The following is a 20,371-nucleotide window of genomic DNA, read 5'->3' as shown; positions in this document are numbered from 1 at the left end:
TCAAAATCACATGGGGAGGATTGTGGCTGAGCTCAAGGCAAATCTTAGTGAGCAGCTTCTCAGGGTGCCATGACCTTATGGTGGCCAGCACGCCAATGGATTGGTGAGGCTCAGAGGCCACAGGGACTGGGGCCCAAGGTACCTTTGGGGACCCACAAAAATGTTTTCATGTTAACTTCTTTTATAATCAGAAAAACAAATATCAACATAATAATTAATGAATCCAGCCTTGATTGCTACTCTTTAGTCCAACGCAGTTATAAAATACAATTTCTAATTCTGAGCCAGGTGTGGTGGCTCACACCTGTAATCCTAACACTCTGGGAGGCTGAGACGGGAGGATCGCTTGAGCTCAGGAGTTCAAGACCAGCCTGAGAAAGAGTGAGACCCCGTCTCTACTAAAATATAGAAAAAATTAGCCTGGTATGGTGGCGCATGCCTATAGTCCTAGCTACTGGGGAGGCTGTGGCAGGAGGATGGCTTGAGCCCAGGAGTCTGACATTGCTGTGAGCCAGGCTGATGCCACGACACTCTAACCCAGGCAACAGAGTGAGACTCATTCTCAAAAAAAAAAAAAAATTCTAATTTTTTTCTTTTATAGAGGAAGGGGCCCAGAAAGGCATAAGTGCCTAGAGCCTATGAAATTCATAACATGGCCCTTTTACCACATGGCATTGACAAAAGTCTAGGCATATTGACAAAAATATAGGCACAATAGAAGTTCATCAATAACAATCTAATTTCATTTTATATTTTACACTAGATTGGGCAGCTTGTATTGGTGTTTTTCCATGGAAATTATCTTTAGCTTCCAAAAAGTAAAATGTTTATTAAAAAAGCACAGAGCTAACTACTTTTTGACTCAACTCTCTTGTTGATACTAAAATTTTTTTGTTACATCAGTTATTAAGATACAGCAATAAACCCAGTTTTAACAAATTTGCAGCATTTGGTTCTTCATTGAAAACTCTTTTCCATTTATTAAGAGGTATTGTTCTACTAAGTAATATGGACATCAAGGCTAAGACACTGCTGTTTCTTTGAACAGAGCTGTTCTCCAAAGTGGCAACAGCCAGATTTAAAATTCTTAATCAGAAAATTTTTCATGATTAGCAAAATTCAAAACAATCAGAGTGTTAAGGTTAATATTCAGCAGAGATACCTCTCCAGGTGGTTGAGGGCTCTGATAGACTTTTAGGGCCTCAAAAATAAATTTGTCAACTCATAAACTAGTTGTTTGAAAAATCCTGTAATGTAAATGTCCTTTTCAAATGACAATATATCATCAAATTTTTTTCAAGGAATTGGGAAATAAAATTGAATTTTAATATATATGATGTGATTTGAAGTGGCCAAAGTACTTGCTAAAGTTGCCAAGTATTCCTTCTCTTAAAGCTGCCCTGAGAGGTGCAAAAAGATGGAGGCCATGTCTCTCAACAAATAATACCTGTATAGAAGGAAGACATTCAGCTCCATACCACAGTGTGTATCCACGGTGGCCAGTTAGAAGGCGGGGGGTGGGGAGGATGCTGAATGAGCCCTGGGGATAGATCTGGCCAATGATACCTGCTCCAGGTCAGAGGTTTAGACACTTCCCTGGAGGGAAACTTAAAGCAAAAATTCTACAATAAAGAATAAGAAGTACAGGTGCCAGATTCCCACACAGGAAGGCCCCTGATCAGGGCTGCTTCAAATTGTTAAAAAAAAAAAATCCCAGGAATCAAGTGAGTAAGACATCTGTGACTCCCAGCTGTCTTTCTTGTAAGGAAGAAGGCAAGATTAGACTAGAATGGTGAATAGGCTGTTTTAAACTCCCTAGTGGGAGGAAGACAACGCCCTCGCTATAGGCTGTGCTAACTCTTTTAATTTGAATCATAGCATTCTTTTAAAAGTAAATTAAATTTCTACTTTTTTTTTTTCACTTTTAACATCTGTCCCAATCTAGCAGAAACCTAAGGAGTAAACGCGCATACTCTAGTCCTGGTCACCTCCTAACATGATGCTAATTTAATTGGCCATAACTTTTCTTTTTCCAATTTATTTCCCAGGCCAAATGTTTAAATACCAACTTACTTTGTTCAAAATATTTTACTGCACCTATTAGCTACACACCATCCTCCTGAACTTTATCTTAAAGATCTGAGTCTTCTAAACCAAGAAGAATCCAAGAAAACTTGAGTCTTTTTTTTCTTAGAAACTTACTCTTTTTGGTGTTCATTAGGTCCTTAACTATTCTCAAATCTTTTTTTTAACCTCAGTGCTCACAGCTGGTTGGAGGGATGAAGTTCACAGAGAGAGAAACTCTCAGAGAAGGATTTAGGTTCAAGTATACTTCCTGGAATTGACTGTAATTCGACCACTTTGTCTTCTTCTTAAGAGAGCAATTTACACATTCAAGTGAATATGAATGATTATGAATCAGCTCTAATTTATTAGAAAACAAGTGACTCATTTGCAAGCTTCTGTGTTCTATTAATAGTAACTACTTACTGTTAACACACTTCTAAGCCAATGTGGACAAAGGCATGGATTGAACGGCAGAGCTGTTCTAGGAGGTCCTTGTGCTCTTACTTAATTCAAAATGACTCTGTTTCAACTTTAAAAGAGAACCTTCTTTATTCAGAATTATCAGTAGATTTGTTTATAGGACTCCAAACTCTCTCCTTAATAAAATTGCAAAACTTGGTTTCTCCAAATAAGGTTTAAATTTAAAAACATTCTCTACTCAATTATTGTTAACCGTATTTCATGTCCCTGAGGCCATAATTAAGCACATTTGTCTATCATCAGGCTTTGAGCAAACAGAAGCTATTTATGTGCCAAACTTTCTGAACTTGTAGATTGTTAGCAATTAATGTCTTTTCAGAGCCTGAATCACCTCTGCTAAAACCAATATTGGCAGCTAGTTTCATGATAGCACAGTCCACTTTTTTTAAGTAAAGATTTTTGTTTGTTTACAAAAGTGGTATAGCTTCATTTCAGCAATATGGCAGAAGAGATAAGCTTCTTTAACTATAAAACCTGCTGATACCAGATAAGTTATAATAAGAGTTTTCTAATACAGAACTAAGATCAGAAGAAAGAAAGAAAAACATTCAAGAGTGAAGAAGTTGAAAACTAAGCTAGTAAGTCAGTGCCCCTAGGCAATTTGCTGATTTCTGAGATCTACAGCTTTGGGTTTTAAAGACTGAAAGGGGAAAGGAAACAAGACCTTAGATCAAAATTGAGTGAATTGAGTTTCCCCTACTTAAAGCTGGAACCACCAGTGAAAAAGGTGATCTAGAAAGATCAGGAAGAAAAAAGAAAAAGAAAGCAGAATGAAGAATATAGTATTAGAACAGAACTTGACATAGAAGCAATTAAAAATAGAATCAATGAAGCCAAAAGTTTGTTCTTTAAAGATAAAATGGACAAAATCCTGGCAAAGGAAAGAAGGAAAGAAAGAAAGAAGATTGGCTGGGCGCAGTGGCTCACACCTGTAATCCTAGCACTCTGGGAGGCCCAGGCGGGTGGATCGCTCGAGGTCAGGAGTTCAAGACCAGCCTCAGAAAGAGCAAGACCCCCCTCCCCCCCCCCCCGTCTCTACTAAAAATAGAAAGAAATTATCTGGCCAACTAAAAATATATATATAGAAAAAATTAGCCGGGCATGGTGGCACATGCCTGTAGTCCCAGCTACTGGGGAGGCTGAGGCAGTAGGATCGCTTAAGTCCAGGAGTTTGAGGTTGCTGTGAGCTAGGCTGACACCACGGCACTCACTCTAGCCCGGGCAACACAGCAAGACTCTGTCTCAAAAAAAAAAAAAGAAAGAAGATTATTAGAAATAAAAAGAGGACATAACTTCAGAAAAAAATTTGAAGAGAGACAATGCTCTGATGAATTTATGCTAAAAAATGTGAAAACTTAAATTGGACAATTTCCTTTAAAATATGGCTTTTCAAAAATGAATTTAAAAAATAGAAAACCTGAATATAAACCATTTTAAACAGAATCAGCAGTTTTAAAAAAAGAATCTATCCACCCCCCCAAAAAGGTAGATCAAGATGACTTTATAGGCAATTTTTATCAGACATCCAAGGAATAGGTAATTTCAATTTTATAAAAACTCTTCCAGAGTTTAGAAAAGGAAGGAATGCTCTAAAACTAATTTTATGAGGTCGCTATAACTTTAATACCAAAACCAAACAAAGACAGTATAAGAAAGAAAAACTATAGATTAATAAACCTCAGTAATCATATAGATAGAAACATCCTAAACAAAATACTGGCAAGCCAAATTGGAATTTTATTTTATTTTATTTTTTTTTGAGACAGAGTGTCACTTTGTTGCCTGGGCTAGAGTGAGTGCCGTGGCGTCAGCCTAGCTCACAGCAACCTCAGACTCCTGGGCTTAAGCGATCTACTGCCTCAGCCTCCCGAGTAGCTGGGACTACAGGCATGAGCCACCATGCCCGGCTAATTTTTTTGTATATATATTTTTAGTTGGCCAGATAATTTCTTTCTATTTTTAGTAGAGACGGGGTCTCACTCTTGCTCAGGCTGGTCTCGAACTCCTGACCTCGAGCGATCCACCCGCCTCGGCCTCCCAGAGCTAGGATTACAGGCGTGAGCCACCGCGCCCGGCCCCAAATTGGAATTTTAAAAAGGACATGATGATCAAGCTGAGTTTAAACCAGAAATGAAAGATGAAGATAAGACTTTATTGATGTAAATCACCAATAAATAGAATGGAAGGGAAAATGTGATCATCTCAGCAGATACAGAAAAATATTTGATAAATGTTGTTACTGAAAGCTCGGCACTTGAGGCTGCATCAGAAGAACAAGAACAAATGGTTTGAGGAGAAGGAAAGAGAAGTTTAATTACTTTGCCAGTAAAGGAGGAGGATGGAGACTCCTGTCTGAAATACCTTCACCCTGATAAGCAGAAATACAGAATTTTTAAAGGGTGGGTTCTCAGCTTCAGACACTTGCTGTTCAACTACAGTTGGTGATTCTGATTGATCGATGGTCCCATCTCTGCTGAAGACAATCCCATGACCTCCCTTTACCAGGTTGGGGCTGGGCCATCTTCTCTTGCACAAATAACAAAAAACTTACCCTGCCCCTCCCAACCACTGGCCTGTGGCAGGGATGCAAATTTTAGTTCTCAAAAAGGAGTAGAGGATGTTTTAAAGAGACAGAAAATATTTTTGAATTTTTTTCCCCCAGACTATTCCCTTTGTTATGTCAACATTTATTTCTGTTAAAAGTCCTGGCAAGCTAAAAATAGAAGTTAACTCCCTTAACCAGATAAACAATGTCAATAAAAACCTCATGTGAACATCATACCTAAAAGATAAAATTTTGAAAATATTTCCTTTAAAATCAGGAATAAAACTGAGATGCCAGGGATCACTGCTTCTAGTTAACCTTAGTCTTAGCCAGTGCAATAAGACAAGAAAAACAAAGGAGTTCTTTTTTGGTGTGGAAAGGAAGAAATAAACCTGTGATTATTTGGAGATAATATAATAGTTCACATAGCAACTTCACAAATTTATAAATTATTTGCAAAGTTCTATATACATGATCAAAAGTTAAAAAATAACTGCATTCCTATACATCAGTGAAAGAAAAAAATATTTTTAAAACTATAATGTTTATGACGGTGACAAAAAACTACTTAAAAATAAATCTAACAAAAGATGTGCTTTATGGACAAAGTTATATAACTTTCTTGAAGTATATCAAAGAAGTCTCTCAGCCTTAGCACCATCTTTCTAGAAACCTCTGTGCTATGAGAGCCAAGTGGAAGAAGAAAGAAATGCACAGGCTGAAGTATAAAAGAAGAAAGATGAGATGCGGAGAGATAGAAACACTCATACACTGCTGGTGGGACTGCAAACTAGTAAAACCTCTATGGAAAGTAACATGGAGATACCTCAAAGAGCTACAAGTAGAGCTACCATTTGATCCAGCAATCCCATTACTGGACATCTACCCAAAAGAACAAAACACATTCTATAAAAAAGACATCTGCACTAGAATTTTATAGCAGCAAAACTCATAATTGCAAAGATGTGGAAACAACCCAAGTGCCCATCAATACATGAGTGGATTAATAAAATGTGGTATATGTATACCATGGAGTTCTACTCAGCCACAAAAACAATGATGATCTAGCACCTCTTGTATTATCCTGGATAGAGCTTGAACCCATTCTAAGTGAAGTATCTCAAGAATGGAAAAACAAGCACCACATATACTCACCATCAAATTGGTATTAAGTGATCAACACTTAAGTGCACATATAGTAGTAACATTCATCAGGTGTCAGGCAGGTGGGAGGGGGAGGGGAGTTGGGTATATTCACACCTAATGGGTGCAGTGCACACTGTCTGGGGGATGGACATGCTTGAAGCTCTGACTTGGGTAGGGCAAAAGCAATATACATAACCTAAACATTTGTACCCCTGTAATATGCTGAAATAAAAAAAACAAAGAAAGAAGAAAAAGAAAGATGAGGCAGAGGTCCAAGTAAACCACTTGCTTGTGCACACGTGAAGGCCACAAAAGCAGAAACATGGAATGCCAGAATCTGGAGATGTTGGTACAAGTTGTTGGACTGTGTGCTACTCTCTAGAACTTGCCTCTCAGTGGACCTAGAACTTCATCGCCATCTGATCGCCAAGACCACCTCTGAGAGACCCATCTTGCTCATACCAAAACAGTCCCTGTTGGTCCTTTGCCCTGGACCTGACATTCTGGACTAGTTCTGTTCTGGTGGCCAAGGGTAACAAGTATATGATAAATCATATCGTTTACTGTTTCAGCTGAAGAATAAAAAAAAAAAAAAAGAAAGAAAGAAATATATCAAAGAAGGTATACCCATTACATACATTTTAGAAAATATAGATAGTTGAAAGACCAAAAACCCATAATCTCACTATCTAGACAATCACGTTGTTATGCTTCCTTCCAGGATTTTTTTTCTCTATACTTGAAAAAATACATAGTTTAACTTACCCAGTATACATAATTTTGTATCCTGCCTTTTAAAATTTTTATTTTTACATCCTGCCTTTTTAACTTTACCTGATATCATGAGCAGTTCTTCACGTTATTATTGTTTGTAAACATAGCCTGAGAAGAGACACATCTTTTATGTCTTAGATAGTAGTCCTTTCCCTTCCCCCTGTTGGAGCCCTGGAAGAACTGGTTCAGGAGACTGGGAGAGCTCTGCACAACAGCAAGGTCTTGGGTGTTGTATGAAAACTCCTCTTGCTGAGCTCTAGAGGCTCCTTTTCCTAATAAAGCCATGCCCCCAACTAGAAACATTCATTGTTACCGTTCCCACTTCCCTATAAATAGGAGTAGCAGCACAGGGACAGGTCCCTCTCCGGGAGCATGTTGTGCAGCATGTCCAGCTGTGCCCACCTCTCTGTGCAGTAATGAGAGCTCAGGGATGCTGTGCCCTCTGCTGCTTCTCTGCTCAGCAGTTTTTCCTTAATAAGCCTTACTTTATCCTCGTTCCATGTGTTGCTAGTATGTATGTGTGATTTTGTGTGTGTGTGTCCCTATTGGACATAGCCTTTAAACATTAAGTAATATTCCATTGTAGGTAAGCCCATAATTCACTTACTGCTGGACATTTAGGCTGTTTCCAATGTGTTGCTATTATAAATAATGCTTTGATGACCGTCTTTGTGTATAATGTTCTGTTTTGTTTTCATTATTTCAGCTCACTTCCTTAACACAAATTTCTGTCAATGGAATAGCTGGCTAATGCTATCATAAAAATGTTCATGTTATTAATACATACTGCCAAATTTCTTTGCAGAAAGGTTGTGCCAATTATGGTTCTTTGGCAGTGTGCGAGCGAGGACCTGTTTCCCAATATCCCCTTTGAAAAAAGGGACATGCTCCAGGAGAGGGACCCGTCCCCGTGCTGTTGTTCTTTGCTTTGGCCCAGGTACTGATTTTAAATCTTGCCCAACAGTGCTGTGTCCTGGCAGTCCTCCTTCTAAATCGTTATTTAAAGAACTTGCCAAGCACGGGCTGAGTTGATTAGAGTTTCCTGCTGCAGTGAACAGGAGGGCAAGTGAGTCACTTCATGTTGATGGCATAGTTTTATTGTCTGGGGGAGACGGTGCAATCAAAGTCTCTAAATCTGTTAGGCTTGTAGTGAGAAGGAAGAGATTAGCATTAGTGACAACAAAACTACAGTTATTATATTTGTCTTTCATCACCATTTAAACAATAAATGTTAAGCCATGCCTTCAACAGATTGATTATTCAGCTATTTGGGAAAACAGTTTGCAGATAACTCAGTGCACTAAACTTGAGTAGGTTATTCTTAGGTAAGAAATCCTGGTGTTCCAATATGACCTCATTTTAAAAAAAGAAAGAAAGAAAGAAATCCTGGTGAAGGGAGAAGACCATAGAGAAGTGCTTTTGGCAAGAAAGTGGTTCTTAAAAGATAGGGTGCACTAGAATCCCTGGGCGAGCTTGTAAAAATGTATTTTCAAGCCACGGCCAAGAAGTCTGATTCCCTATGCGTGGGGTGGGGCCCATGTGCCCAGGGAGACTCTGATACCGGTGATCTATGGACCACACCTTAAGAAACACTGCCCTTAAAATAAAATTATAGTATTTGTTCTTAAAAAGGTTTATAAGCTAAAAACCATCTTACTGAAGCTAAAAGGCATAGAAATTTAAAGTCATGATCAAGCTTTGTTCTAAAAAATATTCCCAGCCTTGTTTTTGTTCAAGCATTTGCCGAAATGATCTGGCCTTGACTTTTACGAGAATGCAAGTTAGGCTCTTCAGGTTCCATCCGATTGGTAGACAACTGAAGCTTCTCTTGCTCACTCTGCCCAAACACACAAGTTTGCAGAGCAGAGACTGGGAGGTTTGATTATAAAGAATTGCTATTTGAGAGAAACAGGTTTCTCCCCTCCTCTCTCTTCCCATGACTCTCCCTCTTCTACTTCACTCAAAAGACCAAAGCTAATTTAATCTCCTTCAATGTTCCAGAACCCTCCCCCAGGAAGTATCTCTGTCTTCCCTGGACCCCTGTCTCCCCTGAGAAGAGAGGATAAACCTCCACTAAAAGGCTATAGCCCTACCCAGGGGCCTGTCTGCTTCCCGCTCCCCTTAGATGGCTCAACCCATCACCTCTCTCTGTCCAAGTCTCTTTCTGAATTGCTCCTTCTCCTCTGCCCACAATCACATGTAGTATCACTTCATCTAAAATAAAAGACTTGTGAGCCAAGCACGGTGGCTCACGCTTGTAATCCCAGCACTTTGGGAGGCTGAGGTGGGAGGATGGCTTGAGGTCAGGAGTTCAAGACCAGACTGAGCAACATACTGAGACACCATCTCTACAAAAAATAGAAAAATTAGCTGAGCATGGTGTGTGCACCTGTAGTCCCAGCTACTCAGGAGACTAAGGTGGGAGAATTTTTTTAAAATTTTTTATTGATACATAATAATTGTACATATTCATGGAGTACATGTTATATTTTGATACAAGCATATAACATATAATGCTCAAATCAGGGTAATTGGGACATGATTCATCTGCAACATTTATCATTGCTTTATGTTGGGAACATTTGAAAACTTCTAGCTATTCTGAAATATAATAAATTATTGTTAACTACAGTTGCCCTATTGCACTATTGAACAAACGTGGGAGAATTGCTTGAGCCCAGGAGTTTGAGGTTGCAATGAACTGTGATGACGCCACTGCACTCTCGCCCAGGACACAGAGCGAGACCCTGTCTCAAAATAAATGACCCTGTCTCTAGATTAATTATTAATTAATAAAATAAAAGACTTGCATCTATCTCGTGTCCTTCTTGTCCTTACCTCTTGTTTTGCCCTCAAGCATCTTGCAAGAGGGACTTGCTCGCACCACCTCAACCACCTCACTGAAACCACTTTCCTCAGAAGTTACCGAAATCTCCTTCCTAACCACCAAAGCCAATTTTCTTCTCAGTCCTCATTGGTGTCTGTAAAATTTGGCCCCAGGCATCCATCCATTCGTTTATGTAACAAATATTTATTGAGCACCTACCAATAAGCCCTCCGCGGTCAGTGTGCCTTCAACTGTCCCCCAGTACTGCCCTCTTTGGAGCCGAGTGGCTCTCCTCAGCCCCACACTGTCCCTGTCCTCGTCCCTCCTGCCTCGCTTCTGCCCTCCACCCCTGGTGAAGTCTTTCTGGGTGTCCTCTCCAGCCCTTGCCCTGTCCTGCTTCCCTCCCTCTCCCTCTCTGCCTCAATGGCATCTACTCTTATGCCTTACAAATCTGTAATTCTACCCTGACTTCTCAGCCATCCTTTCCAGCAACTTCCTGCCTAGCTTGTCCAGCGCAACATGTCCAGGTTGAATTTTTCCTTGAACTGTTTCTTCTATCTTCCTTCCTTCTGTTAACTGTAACAACAGTCCTCCAGATATCCAGGCCAGAAACCTCTGGGTCGTCTTCAATTCCTTCCTCTTCCTTGTACCTAATATCACCAGCAAGAGTTGTTTGGCACCAGCCGTTAGTCCTCCAATTTGTTTATCCCATCATGTTCTCTTGCTCACTTTGCCACATCACCCTTGTCACTCTGACTATTGCAGCAGCCTCTCAGCTGTGCCTGTTGATCCCAGTTCTGCCAGTCCCACTTTGAGCTTCTGTGACAACACTGTCGGATTGATTTTCAGCTACGGGCACCAGGAAGGGGGGTTTCTCCTGTCATCTCCTTAGCAAGAATGGCTTTGCAGGATGGCCTGTGTGGCCTGCCCTGGACGGCAGCCGCTTGGATCCTAAGGGCAGGGGGCTCGCTGTCTTATCAGAGCCATGGAGACCGACTGGAATTGCTCCTGACACCCCCTCACAACTGAAAGGTGCCAGAAACCAGAAGTCCTGAAGCACGTCTCCTCGGAGGAAGGCCATCTGGTGATGACTGACCTTCTTCGGGCTGCGGCTGGGTCTGTCTGCACTGCAGGCGTCTGTGGTAAGGAATGACCGTTACCAAAGGCACTGCTACTCTGCAGGCAGCTCTGTGGGAGACATCGTCTTCACTTTGAGTTCTTGAGTGTGTCCACTGACTCATGTGATTAATTAACCCATACATCTCATACATCTGGGACTTCTTTATAGAAACAGGGTCTTGCTCTATTGCCCAGGCTGGAGTGCAGTGGTGCAATCACAGCTCACTGTAGCCTCAAACTCCTAGATGCCAGCCATCCTCCCACCTCAACCTCCCAACTAGCTGGAACTACAGGTGCATGCAAACCCATCTGGCTAATTTTTAAATTTTTTGAAGAGACAGGATCTAGCTATGTTGCCCAGGCTGATCTCAAACTCCTGGCCTCAAGTGATCCTTCCACCCTAGCCTCCCAAAGTGCTGGGATTACAGGCGTGAGCCACCACACCTGGCCTAGGATTTCTTTTTTACTTCTCTCAGTAGGTACATTTTAACCCTATGAATAATATAAATGTTAATACCTCATGTTTCTATTGTGCTTTATAGCTTATCTTGTTAATAATGGCCCCATTTCACAGGTGAGGAAACTGAGACCTTACAAGTAGCAGGGCTGAGGGCTTAAAGATAAGCACCAAAGCTCCAAAGATACGAGCTGTTGCCCAGCTCTGGGATGGTCACTGAGGGGTGGAGAAATGGTGACTGACCTGCCCTGAGTTCTGGCCTGCTACGTGCAGAGGGGCCTGAGCCTGAGAGCAAGTCAGGTGCATTTGCAGGGGCAAATGATGTGACACGAGGATATTTCTGCTGACTCCCTGGTGTCTCCTTTCTGTCATGATGTCAGAGTGAGTTGTGATGGCCGTTGACCCCCTGGGGTGACAAGATCACTGTCAGAAGACACATGTGACATCACATGAAATGGACAGTCTTTCAGAGGTTCTCTCAGAGGGGAAAGCTTTCTCCAGGGAGGGCGAGGGTGCTAGAGTCGGCACTGAGGTGCGGATGCTCCTCGCACCCGAGTCCCTGAAACCCCCCTCAAGTCTGTCACCACTTGAGTCAGCGAGCTCCAGCACGGTAGTTATTTTTCTTTCCTTGAACTGTGTCAATGGGATGTCCAGTCGTCTTGTGCCTCTCCGGGCTCCAGGGATGGCAAGGCTGACGGTTATAACAGGCATGGTTTCCCCGGGTGACCCTCTGGTGACTCTGTAAGTATGAGAAGGTGATGGGTGTGGTGTTGACTCTGGAGAAGGTGTGGTGGCAGCCTGGGTGACCGGTGTAAGATGATGATGTTGCAAAGAGGGGTGAAGTCACTCTCTGGAGAAACAGCAAAGCTGGGCCTGACGTGCATTGTGGGTGAAGCTTATTCTTAGCATCTGGTCTGTCTGTCCTGAGTTTTTCCTGGTATTGGAGCTCAGGAACCCGTAAACCATATCACCCACAATGTTTCACTTTCCTGCCATCATCTTCTGATTGGCGAGGCTCTGTGCCAGGCTGCCGAGGGCAGTGGAGAGCCCAAGGGAAGCACTCAGCTCTGGGCTAGGCTCGAGGAGAAAACTTTTTACACCTGGGCAGCAGGTGCCCTGAATGCTGTGAGGAAGTTGGGGGAGGGAGGCCGCCCCGCGTGGGGGCCGGTGGCTATCTGTGTGTGTACCGGCCTCAGGATCAGCTGCCACCAGTGTTGTGCCTGCTGGGTGTTTTTTTTTCTCTGTTATTCCTAGAATTCAAGATGAGGCAAAAAACTAACTCAAAATATCCTTAGAATAACTGATTTCATGATACCTTCAGCACCTGAAATGGTGTCTGCCATACAGTAATTACTTCATAAACATCTGCTGAATGAATGAACTCATTTGTCCCCCGTCCCCTAGTCTCTGGTCACTTCAGCTGAGGTTGGAGGGGTGCTGAGGTTGCACCTCTTTCTCCTGTGACTGCCGCAGTGGTCCCGGGGGCAGGAGGAGGCAGACATGACGATTGTAGCCTAAGAGGTGTGACCCCCTCTGTGGGAGGTAGCCAGGCTCCTGAGGACAACCCTAGGCCAGGGGGGTGTGCCTGCCTCTGATGGGAGCCGGGAGGGACGGGCGCCAGCACCAAGATGGTGGCAGCTGGAGATCCAGCCTCCTCTGAGGAGGGGAGGGCATGAGGGAAAGAGAGCTGTGGTCAAAGCTGGGTCTTGGGGCTTCTTGGCTTGGTCCTGGAGCTTCTGGGGCTATCCCTGGGCTAGCCGAGGTGCTGCTACACCAGATGCTGGGAGAAATGGGGTCAAATGACCTGTGGTGATATCCAAGGTGAAGAAACACCTGGTGACAGCATTGCTTGGAGTGTGACTTCGGCGGGCATAGTAGGAAAGAAGGGATAAAGCTATTGCCTTGGAGTCAGCTGTGAAGGGGGGATTCTAAATTATTTTCCTTGGTGTTATTGACCTAAATGATTGAGAGCAGCCCAGAGGAAGTGGCTCCGTCTACTGATGAGGTAAAAGAAATGGGCTTGAGAAATCTGCGTGAGGCCAGTGGCATTTCTGCCAGAACACAGGTCAGCCAGCCTTTGACTCAGCAGAGAAAGGAAGGAGGTAGGAAAGCAACATTGTAGTAACTCTTGTGATTTGGGGTTTGCTTGTTTCTGCTATGATTCCTGCCCTGCCAGACATGGTGCTTTTGACACCCCCAACAAGGTTCTTTCTGAGCCTGACATGGGCAAGCAATGGTAGAATCTGGTGAGGCCATAGAGTGGTTAAGATCATGGGTTTTAGAGTCAGACTGGCCAGCATTTGCTGTGTGACTTGGGCAAGTTACTTGACCTCTCTGAGGTTTGGGGTCTTTATCTATGAAACTGGGATGATGATGGATAATAATAATACCAATAAGGTAATGTACATAAAGTACTTAGCTCAGTACTTTAGCTCGATAAATGTCATTCTGCATTGCCAGTTAGTTTTGCCTCTACAAAGTTCTGAGATCTTGGCAAGGGTAGCAGTCCTTGTGACTGTGGCAGAACCTCTGCTTGCTGTTGTTTTTATACTTGCCCAGATCTCTGCTGCTGCCTCCAGGCCAAGCCATAGCATCTTCTACCTGGACGCCTGCAGCTGGCTCCTAGCTGGTCTCCCATTTCACCCTTGCCCCCTTCCAATCCAGAGTAATCATTACAAAGTTCAAACCTGATCCCAGCACGCCTTCACCTAAAACCCCTCATGGCCTAGTTATTTAAATTCTATAATCCATTCCACAGCTTACAAGGCCATGTGCAATCTGGCACCTACCTCTTTCAAGTCCTTCAAGGGGCCAAGTCCTGTCCTGACTCTCCACGCGCTCTCGCTCTGCCTGCTCATGCATGGGGCCTTCACTGCCTGGCTTCCTTCCCAGACTTCAGGTCTCAGCTCAAATGTACAGCACTTCCTCCAAGAGGGCTTCCTGGCTTGCTAGTCTAAATGAAGTTCCCCTATGGTACGCTCATCACACCCTGAACCTGTTCCACAGTGCATTTACCACATCTGCAGCTGGGAACTTTTCTGGAATTATTTAATGTCAGTCTGCATACAAGATCTTAGCTCCAGGAGGCTGGGCCATGTCTGTTTCATTCTTCACTGTGTACATTTGGTGTTGCCCTAATGTCAGGCACATGGGCGGCAGTCCTTTTATAATTGGTTAATAAATGTATGGGTAGAGGAATGATCAAATGACTATCTCTGCAGGGTTTGTGAGTGCTTCTGTTCTTCCCTCAGTTGATGGGCTGGGCTGGTTTGGAAGTTTGTGGAGAGTTGTGTGCTGCAGTGGGAACTCAGCAAATGAAGAAGCAGGAGACCTGGGCTCCAGGCCCAGCTGTCCCACTTGTGGGTTGTGTGACCTTAAACAAGTCACTTAGAGGGCTTTGGAAAGCAGGAACTGTGATTTAATCATTGTAGTGTTCAGAGCACCTGACATAAGTAGAAGTTCTGCAAGTGAATGAATAACTCCAAAGTCTAAGCCCTTTCTTATTGTGAATTCCTACAAACCCACTGTCAACTGGACTCTCTATACAGAGAATAGATGTCTAGGCAGTCTTTTAAAATGCACATGTGGAGAACAGGGCTGCCTGTAACACAGATTGGCGTCCTCCATATGAGCAGGGCCACCATTGTGGAGCGTCGTGCACAAGCACAGACACCCAGCTCCTGGGGCCTCTTCAAAGTGTTGGGGAAAATGTTGAGTATTTAAACTTCTATGAAGTGCCAACATATTCAGTTCATTGCAACTCAACTCCTCAGCATGTGCCAGGGAAGGAATTCAGCTCAGTAGAAAGAAAGGTAAAAGGTAGAATATATTTAACCAAGGAGGAGAAAGACCTCTACAGGGAGAACTAAAAACACTGAGGAAGGAAATCACAGAGGAGGTAAACAAATGGAAAAACATACTGTGCTCATGGATTGGCAGAATCAACATTGTTAAAATGTCTGTACTACCCAAAGTGATTTACAGATTCAATGCAATTCCCATTGAAATACCAATGCTACTTTTCACAGATCTAGAAAACAGAATTCTACACTTTGTATGGAACCATAAAAGACCCCATATAGCCAAAACAACCTTAAGCAAAAAGAGCAAATCAGGAGGCATCATTTATCAGACTTTAAGCTATACTACAAAGCTATAGTAACTAGAACAGTGTGGTACTAGCACAAGGACAGAGACCTAGACCAATGGTTCAGAACAGAGAACCCAGATATAAAACCATCACCATATTGCCATATGATCTTTCACAAAGCAGACAAAAACATACACTGGGGGAAAGAATCCCTATTCAGTAAATAGTGCTGGGAAAATTGGATAGCCACATACAGAAGACTGAAACAGGATCTGCACCTCTCACCACACACAAAAATTAATTCACGATGGATAACAGACTTAAACTTAAGGCATGAAACTGTAAGAATTCTAGAAGAGGTCAGAAAAACTGTTACAGGTACCAGCCTAGGCAAAGAATTTATGATTGCCCAAAGGCAATCACGCCACAACAAAAATAAATAAATGGGACCTGATTAAATCAAAAAGCTTCTGCACAGCCAAGGACACAATCAATAGAGGGAATAGACAACCCACAGAATGGGAGAAAGTATTTGCATGTTACACATTTTATAAAGGGCTAATAACCAGAATCTACAAATAACTCCAGTGAATCAGCAAGAAAACATCAAACAACCCCATTAAAACATGCGCAAAAGACATAAACAGAAGCTTTTCAAAAGAAGATAGATTAATGGCCAATAAGGATATGAAAAAAATGCTCTATGTCTCTAATCATCAGGGAAATCCAAATCAAAACCACAGTGAGATATCACCTAATTCCAGTGAGAAGGGCTTTTATCAAAAAGTCCCAAAACAAGAGATGCTGGCCTGGATGCGGAGAGAAAGGAACACTCATACACTGCTGGTGGGACTGCAAACTAGTATAATTTCTATGGAAAGTAGTATGGAGATACCTCAAAGAACTAAAAGTAGACCTACCATTTGATCCAGCAATCCCACTACTGGGTGTTTACCCAAACGAAAAAAAAGACATTTTATTTAAAAAAACCACTTGCACTTAAATGTTTATAGCAGGACAATTCACAATTGCAAAGATGTGGAAATAACGTAAGTGCCCGTCAATACATGAGTGGATTAATAAAATGCACTATATGTATACCATGGAGTACTACTCAGCCATAAGCAAAATGGTGAACTTATACCTTTTATAACAACCTGGATGGAACTGGAGACTATCATTTTAAGTAGAGTATCACAAGAATGGAAGAACAAAAACCATATATACTCACCACTAAACTGAAACTTACAAACACTCAAGTGCACATATGGTAGTAAAATTCAACAGAAAGCAAGCAGATGGGAGGGGGTAGGAGGAGATGGGTAAATTCACATCTAATAGATACAATGCACACAATATGGGTGATAGACACTTATAACTTAAACTGTACGAAAGCAATTCATATAACCAAAACGTTTATACCCCCATAATATCCTGAAATAAAAAAATAAAAAGAAAGTTAAAAGGTTGAAAGTAGAAGAGATGCATAAGTTCCCAGACCTGGCCTTTCGAGAAGTTGCTCTGTGAGCTACAATATATGCCTATGTGAAGCATTTAACAGCACCGTGAACCCAGAGAACATACAGGGTAGTAAAACCACTTGTTTGAGCACATAAAAGGCCAACTGCCTCTTGGCCTCTCCCAGCACTGAAAATACAAATCACTTGCAGGTCAAACACTGCCAGGCTGAGCCCCGAAACTGAGGCATGGAGGGATTGCCAGGTGAGGAACTCTGAAGCAGTGCTGTCAGCTCAAGCGTGCCTCTGCTCGGTGGCCGAGGGTGGCATTCAGAGTCAGTTCATGTGATAAGCACATTCTGAATAAACCAAGCCAACCCTTACAAACCCACAGGAAGGATGGGGTGGCTTTTTAGAGGCACAAGGATCCCTGGAAGAATGGACATACCCCTGAGCCCACAGAGGTGCCCGCCCACTCTATTCCTGCTTCCATCGCCCTCCCGGCCCCATCTCCCAGCTCTGAAATGGAGTGGGGCCTCTCTCTGACACCTTTTTATGGCTCTTCTGTTCACCAAAGGTGCCGTCTCATTTCATCTTCATGACAGCCCTGTGTAGTGGCCCCTTCCCATTTGGCTCCATGTGACAATGAGACCTTGTGACTCCAGAGCTAAAGGGACCTTGCCTATGCTCCCAGGGCTGGTGCGCGGCAACATCAACACTGGGTCTGCTGAGTTGAACTTCCTGCTCTTCGCTGTATGTCTTGCTGGCCACTGGCCTACATTCAACTGGTTTTCTTGGCAGGACCTCTTGTCCAGGGATCCCTTCCTTTTGGGTGTCCCCAAGCACATTAGGGGTTTCCTGGGGGGAGGTGAGCCTGTGGAGGGTTTTGGTGTCCTCAGTCGCAGGTTGGGGTGGCCTCCTGAAGACCGGCAGATAGATTGGAGGTTCTGGGGAGGAGGCCTGGGGGTGCCCTGCAGCTGTGGATCTTCTCCCCTGCGCTGTACTCGCTCCAGCCCTGTGACCTCCCAGTGGCTGCTCAGGGTGGTGGCCTCCTGGTTACTGGGCCACAGATAGCATTGGAAACCAAGACTTATTTTGTCCCAGTTTCCTTACCATGGGGCACGGAATCAGGGCTGCCAGTCTTCCTTCTAAGTCATTCCTTCTAGGAGCCACCACGAGCCACCAAGTTTCCGTTTGTCCCTGTCCAGCCCACCTCTGTCTGCCCTGCTTTTTCCTTTCACACTCGAGAAGCAGGGCTTTTCCTTAAGGAAGCCCCCTCTCCACTGTGCTCCTCTGTGGAAATCTTGGGCAGAGGAGTCTCTGCTGCTTGGTCAGTGTGACCCACACCCAGGTCAGGGTCCTGCCAGCAAGTGTGGAAACAGACCCTAGATTCAAATATAGGCAGGTCATCGGTAAGCCCCTCAGGGAGCCAAAAGGAACAGGACTGACCTGCGTCTAGTCCCCCAGCAGCTGCCCTGGGCTTTCCCCCACCATGGCCCTCGCAACGCCTGCTGCTGCCTCCCTCCTCAACAACGTGCAGGACTCCGGGCTCTGGGGCGTGCCTGTGCTTGGGGCATCGTGGGGACTCCCTTGCTCATTTATCGTCCTTCACTGTTTTTCTAGGTCGCACCCCCATGCTCGCCTGTCGGCGCCACCCTGTTTTGGGCTCCTCTCTGCAGACCCGGCGTCCTGGCTCCTCCAAGTTTGGTGACCCTAACCTGGGGCTGATTGTCAGTCAAACTGGTCCCTAGCACTTTTTAGGTTGACTTTAAATCACAGATTTTGAAACTTAAGAACTTCGGGGTCAGGAGGTCACGTCATTCACCACCCCGCTTTTTACATGGGTTACCTGGGACCTGGAGAGACGGGGTAGGACGTGGTCACAGGCGCCAGGACAGTTAGCAGCAAGGACTTGGCTCCAGGCAGGGCTGCTGAATCCAAGCTACCCTCTCCCCCCACCCTGGGAGCCATGATTCCCATGGAGATGCCTCTTCCACACCCTCAGGACAAACCCCAGAGTGGCAGTGGTAGCCCCTTCCAGCCTCCAGTTCCTCCCTGCGTGCCGAGCAGGTGTGGGGGCTGTGGGGTGGCAGGGCTGGAGGGTGGGAGGCGGCGGTTGTTTCATTTGCTCTCAGCCAAGCCTTTAAGACATTTCAAGGAGGCAGAATGGTCCCTTCCCCAGCATGGGGTCTCTCCCTCTGTCAGAGGCCGGGTTCCTTCCCACCTCTCCCTCCGCTGAGAGCTTTCCCAGGCCTGCTGAGGTGGGGACGGAGCTGTGCCTCTGGCTTTGCTTTGTGCTCCTGGCCTCTCAACCTCTCCTGGATCCCAGACCCTTCCAGAAGACTCAGACACCCAGAAATACAAAACAAAACCCAGCCCTGGAGCCAGACCGGCAACCTGGAAAGTGGCAGGAAAAGGAATGGGGGACCCCAGAGGGGACATCTCCCACAGGCTTTTTATCCCCACAACCCCAGCTCTGTGGGGGGCGTGTGCAGAGGAGGGTGAGGCCGACCGGGCCACCAGCCCTGCCTGCAGGCGCCGGCCTGAGAGGAGGCTTTAGATTCAAGTTCAGGGCCAGGAGCCCCTGCCAGTGTCTCATGGCCGCCTGTTCTCTCAGCAGCGCTCCCGGGCCAGCTGCCTCTGCTTCCTCCGTCCGGCCCTTTCAGCACTGCTGTCCCTGAGGTTCTCCTCTCTGTATTGGCTTTGATTTGTCCGTTTCTCGCCTGCCTTGTCCTCTGACTCTACATCTTTACATGAGTTTTCCTTCCATTCCCGCACCCAGCCTGCTTTTCTCTGCCAGTCTCTCTCCTCCACTTTCCCTCTCTCCCTCTTGCTGCCATCCTGCCTGCCTCTTTCTCTCCACAGCATAAGCTCTGACTGACCCCACGGATTCTCCCACACCAAGCCACCCTTGCCCTGCTACACATCTCTCTCTGGCCTCTTTTCTCCATCTTTCTAACATTCTCCCTTCTCTCTCCCCCATTTGTCCCGCCTCTGCCCACTCACACATCTCTCTCTCTCTCCCTCTCTGACAGGCTCCCTGAAGCCAGCCTCCCCTGCCCCTAGCACGCTGCCCCAGCTACAGCACTTACCTGGGACCCCTGGCCAAAGGAGGCAGCAACACAAGCAGCTCAGGAGCACCCAGGGGACCCCCCTCATGGCTCCAGCAAGAGTCCGTCCGGCTCCCCTGGGGAAGCTCCGCAGCACAGAAGCAGTGGTGTGAGGAGCAGAGGTGAGCAGAAGCCTGTCCCCCTGGCTGCTGGCCTGAAGCAGGTGTATTTCCCTGAAGGGGCCGGAGGACCAGGGTAGGAGGACAAAAGAAGGCGGGGCCCCATGCCAATCATCCCTGCCCTGGCTTTTCTTTCCTCAATCTCCACCCCCTTTCCCCACCAGGAAAGAAGAAAATACT

The 20,371-nt window shown here is 44.8% G+C and overlaps 1 protein-coding gene across 1 annotated transcript in view; it reads right to left on the bottom strand.

Moving 5' to 3' along the window:
* Nucleotides 1-20,371, bottom strand: part of LOC123647424 (mucin-4-like) — a gene marked incomplete at its 3' end in the record, with an annotated part of 27,615 nt that extends 7,244 nt beyond the window's left edge. The window contains exon 1 of the mRNA XM_045564902.1: nt 20,055-20,371. Within this exon, the coding sequence (XP_045420858.1) occupies nt 20,055-20,121 (67 nt within the window). The remainder of the gene's footprint in view (nt 1-20,054) is intronic.

This window comes from Lemur catta, chromosome 1 (assembly GCF_020740605.2).
Source record: "Lemur catta isolate mLemCat1 chromosome 1, mLemCat1.pri, whole genome shotgun sequence".
NCBI classification, from domain to species: Eukaryota; Metazoa; Chordata; class Mammalia; order Primates; family Lemuridae; genus Lemur; species Lemur catta.
Note: the sequence above shows the minus strand (reverse complement) of the source record. Positions and strands in the feature narration are given on the sequence as shown.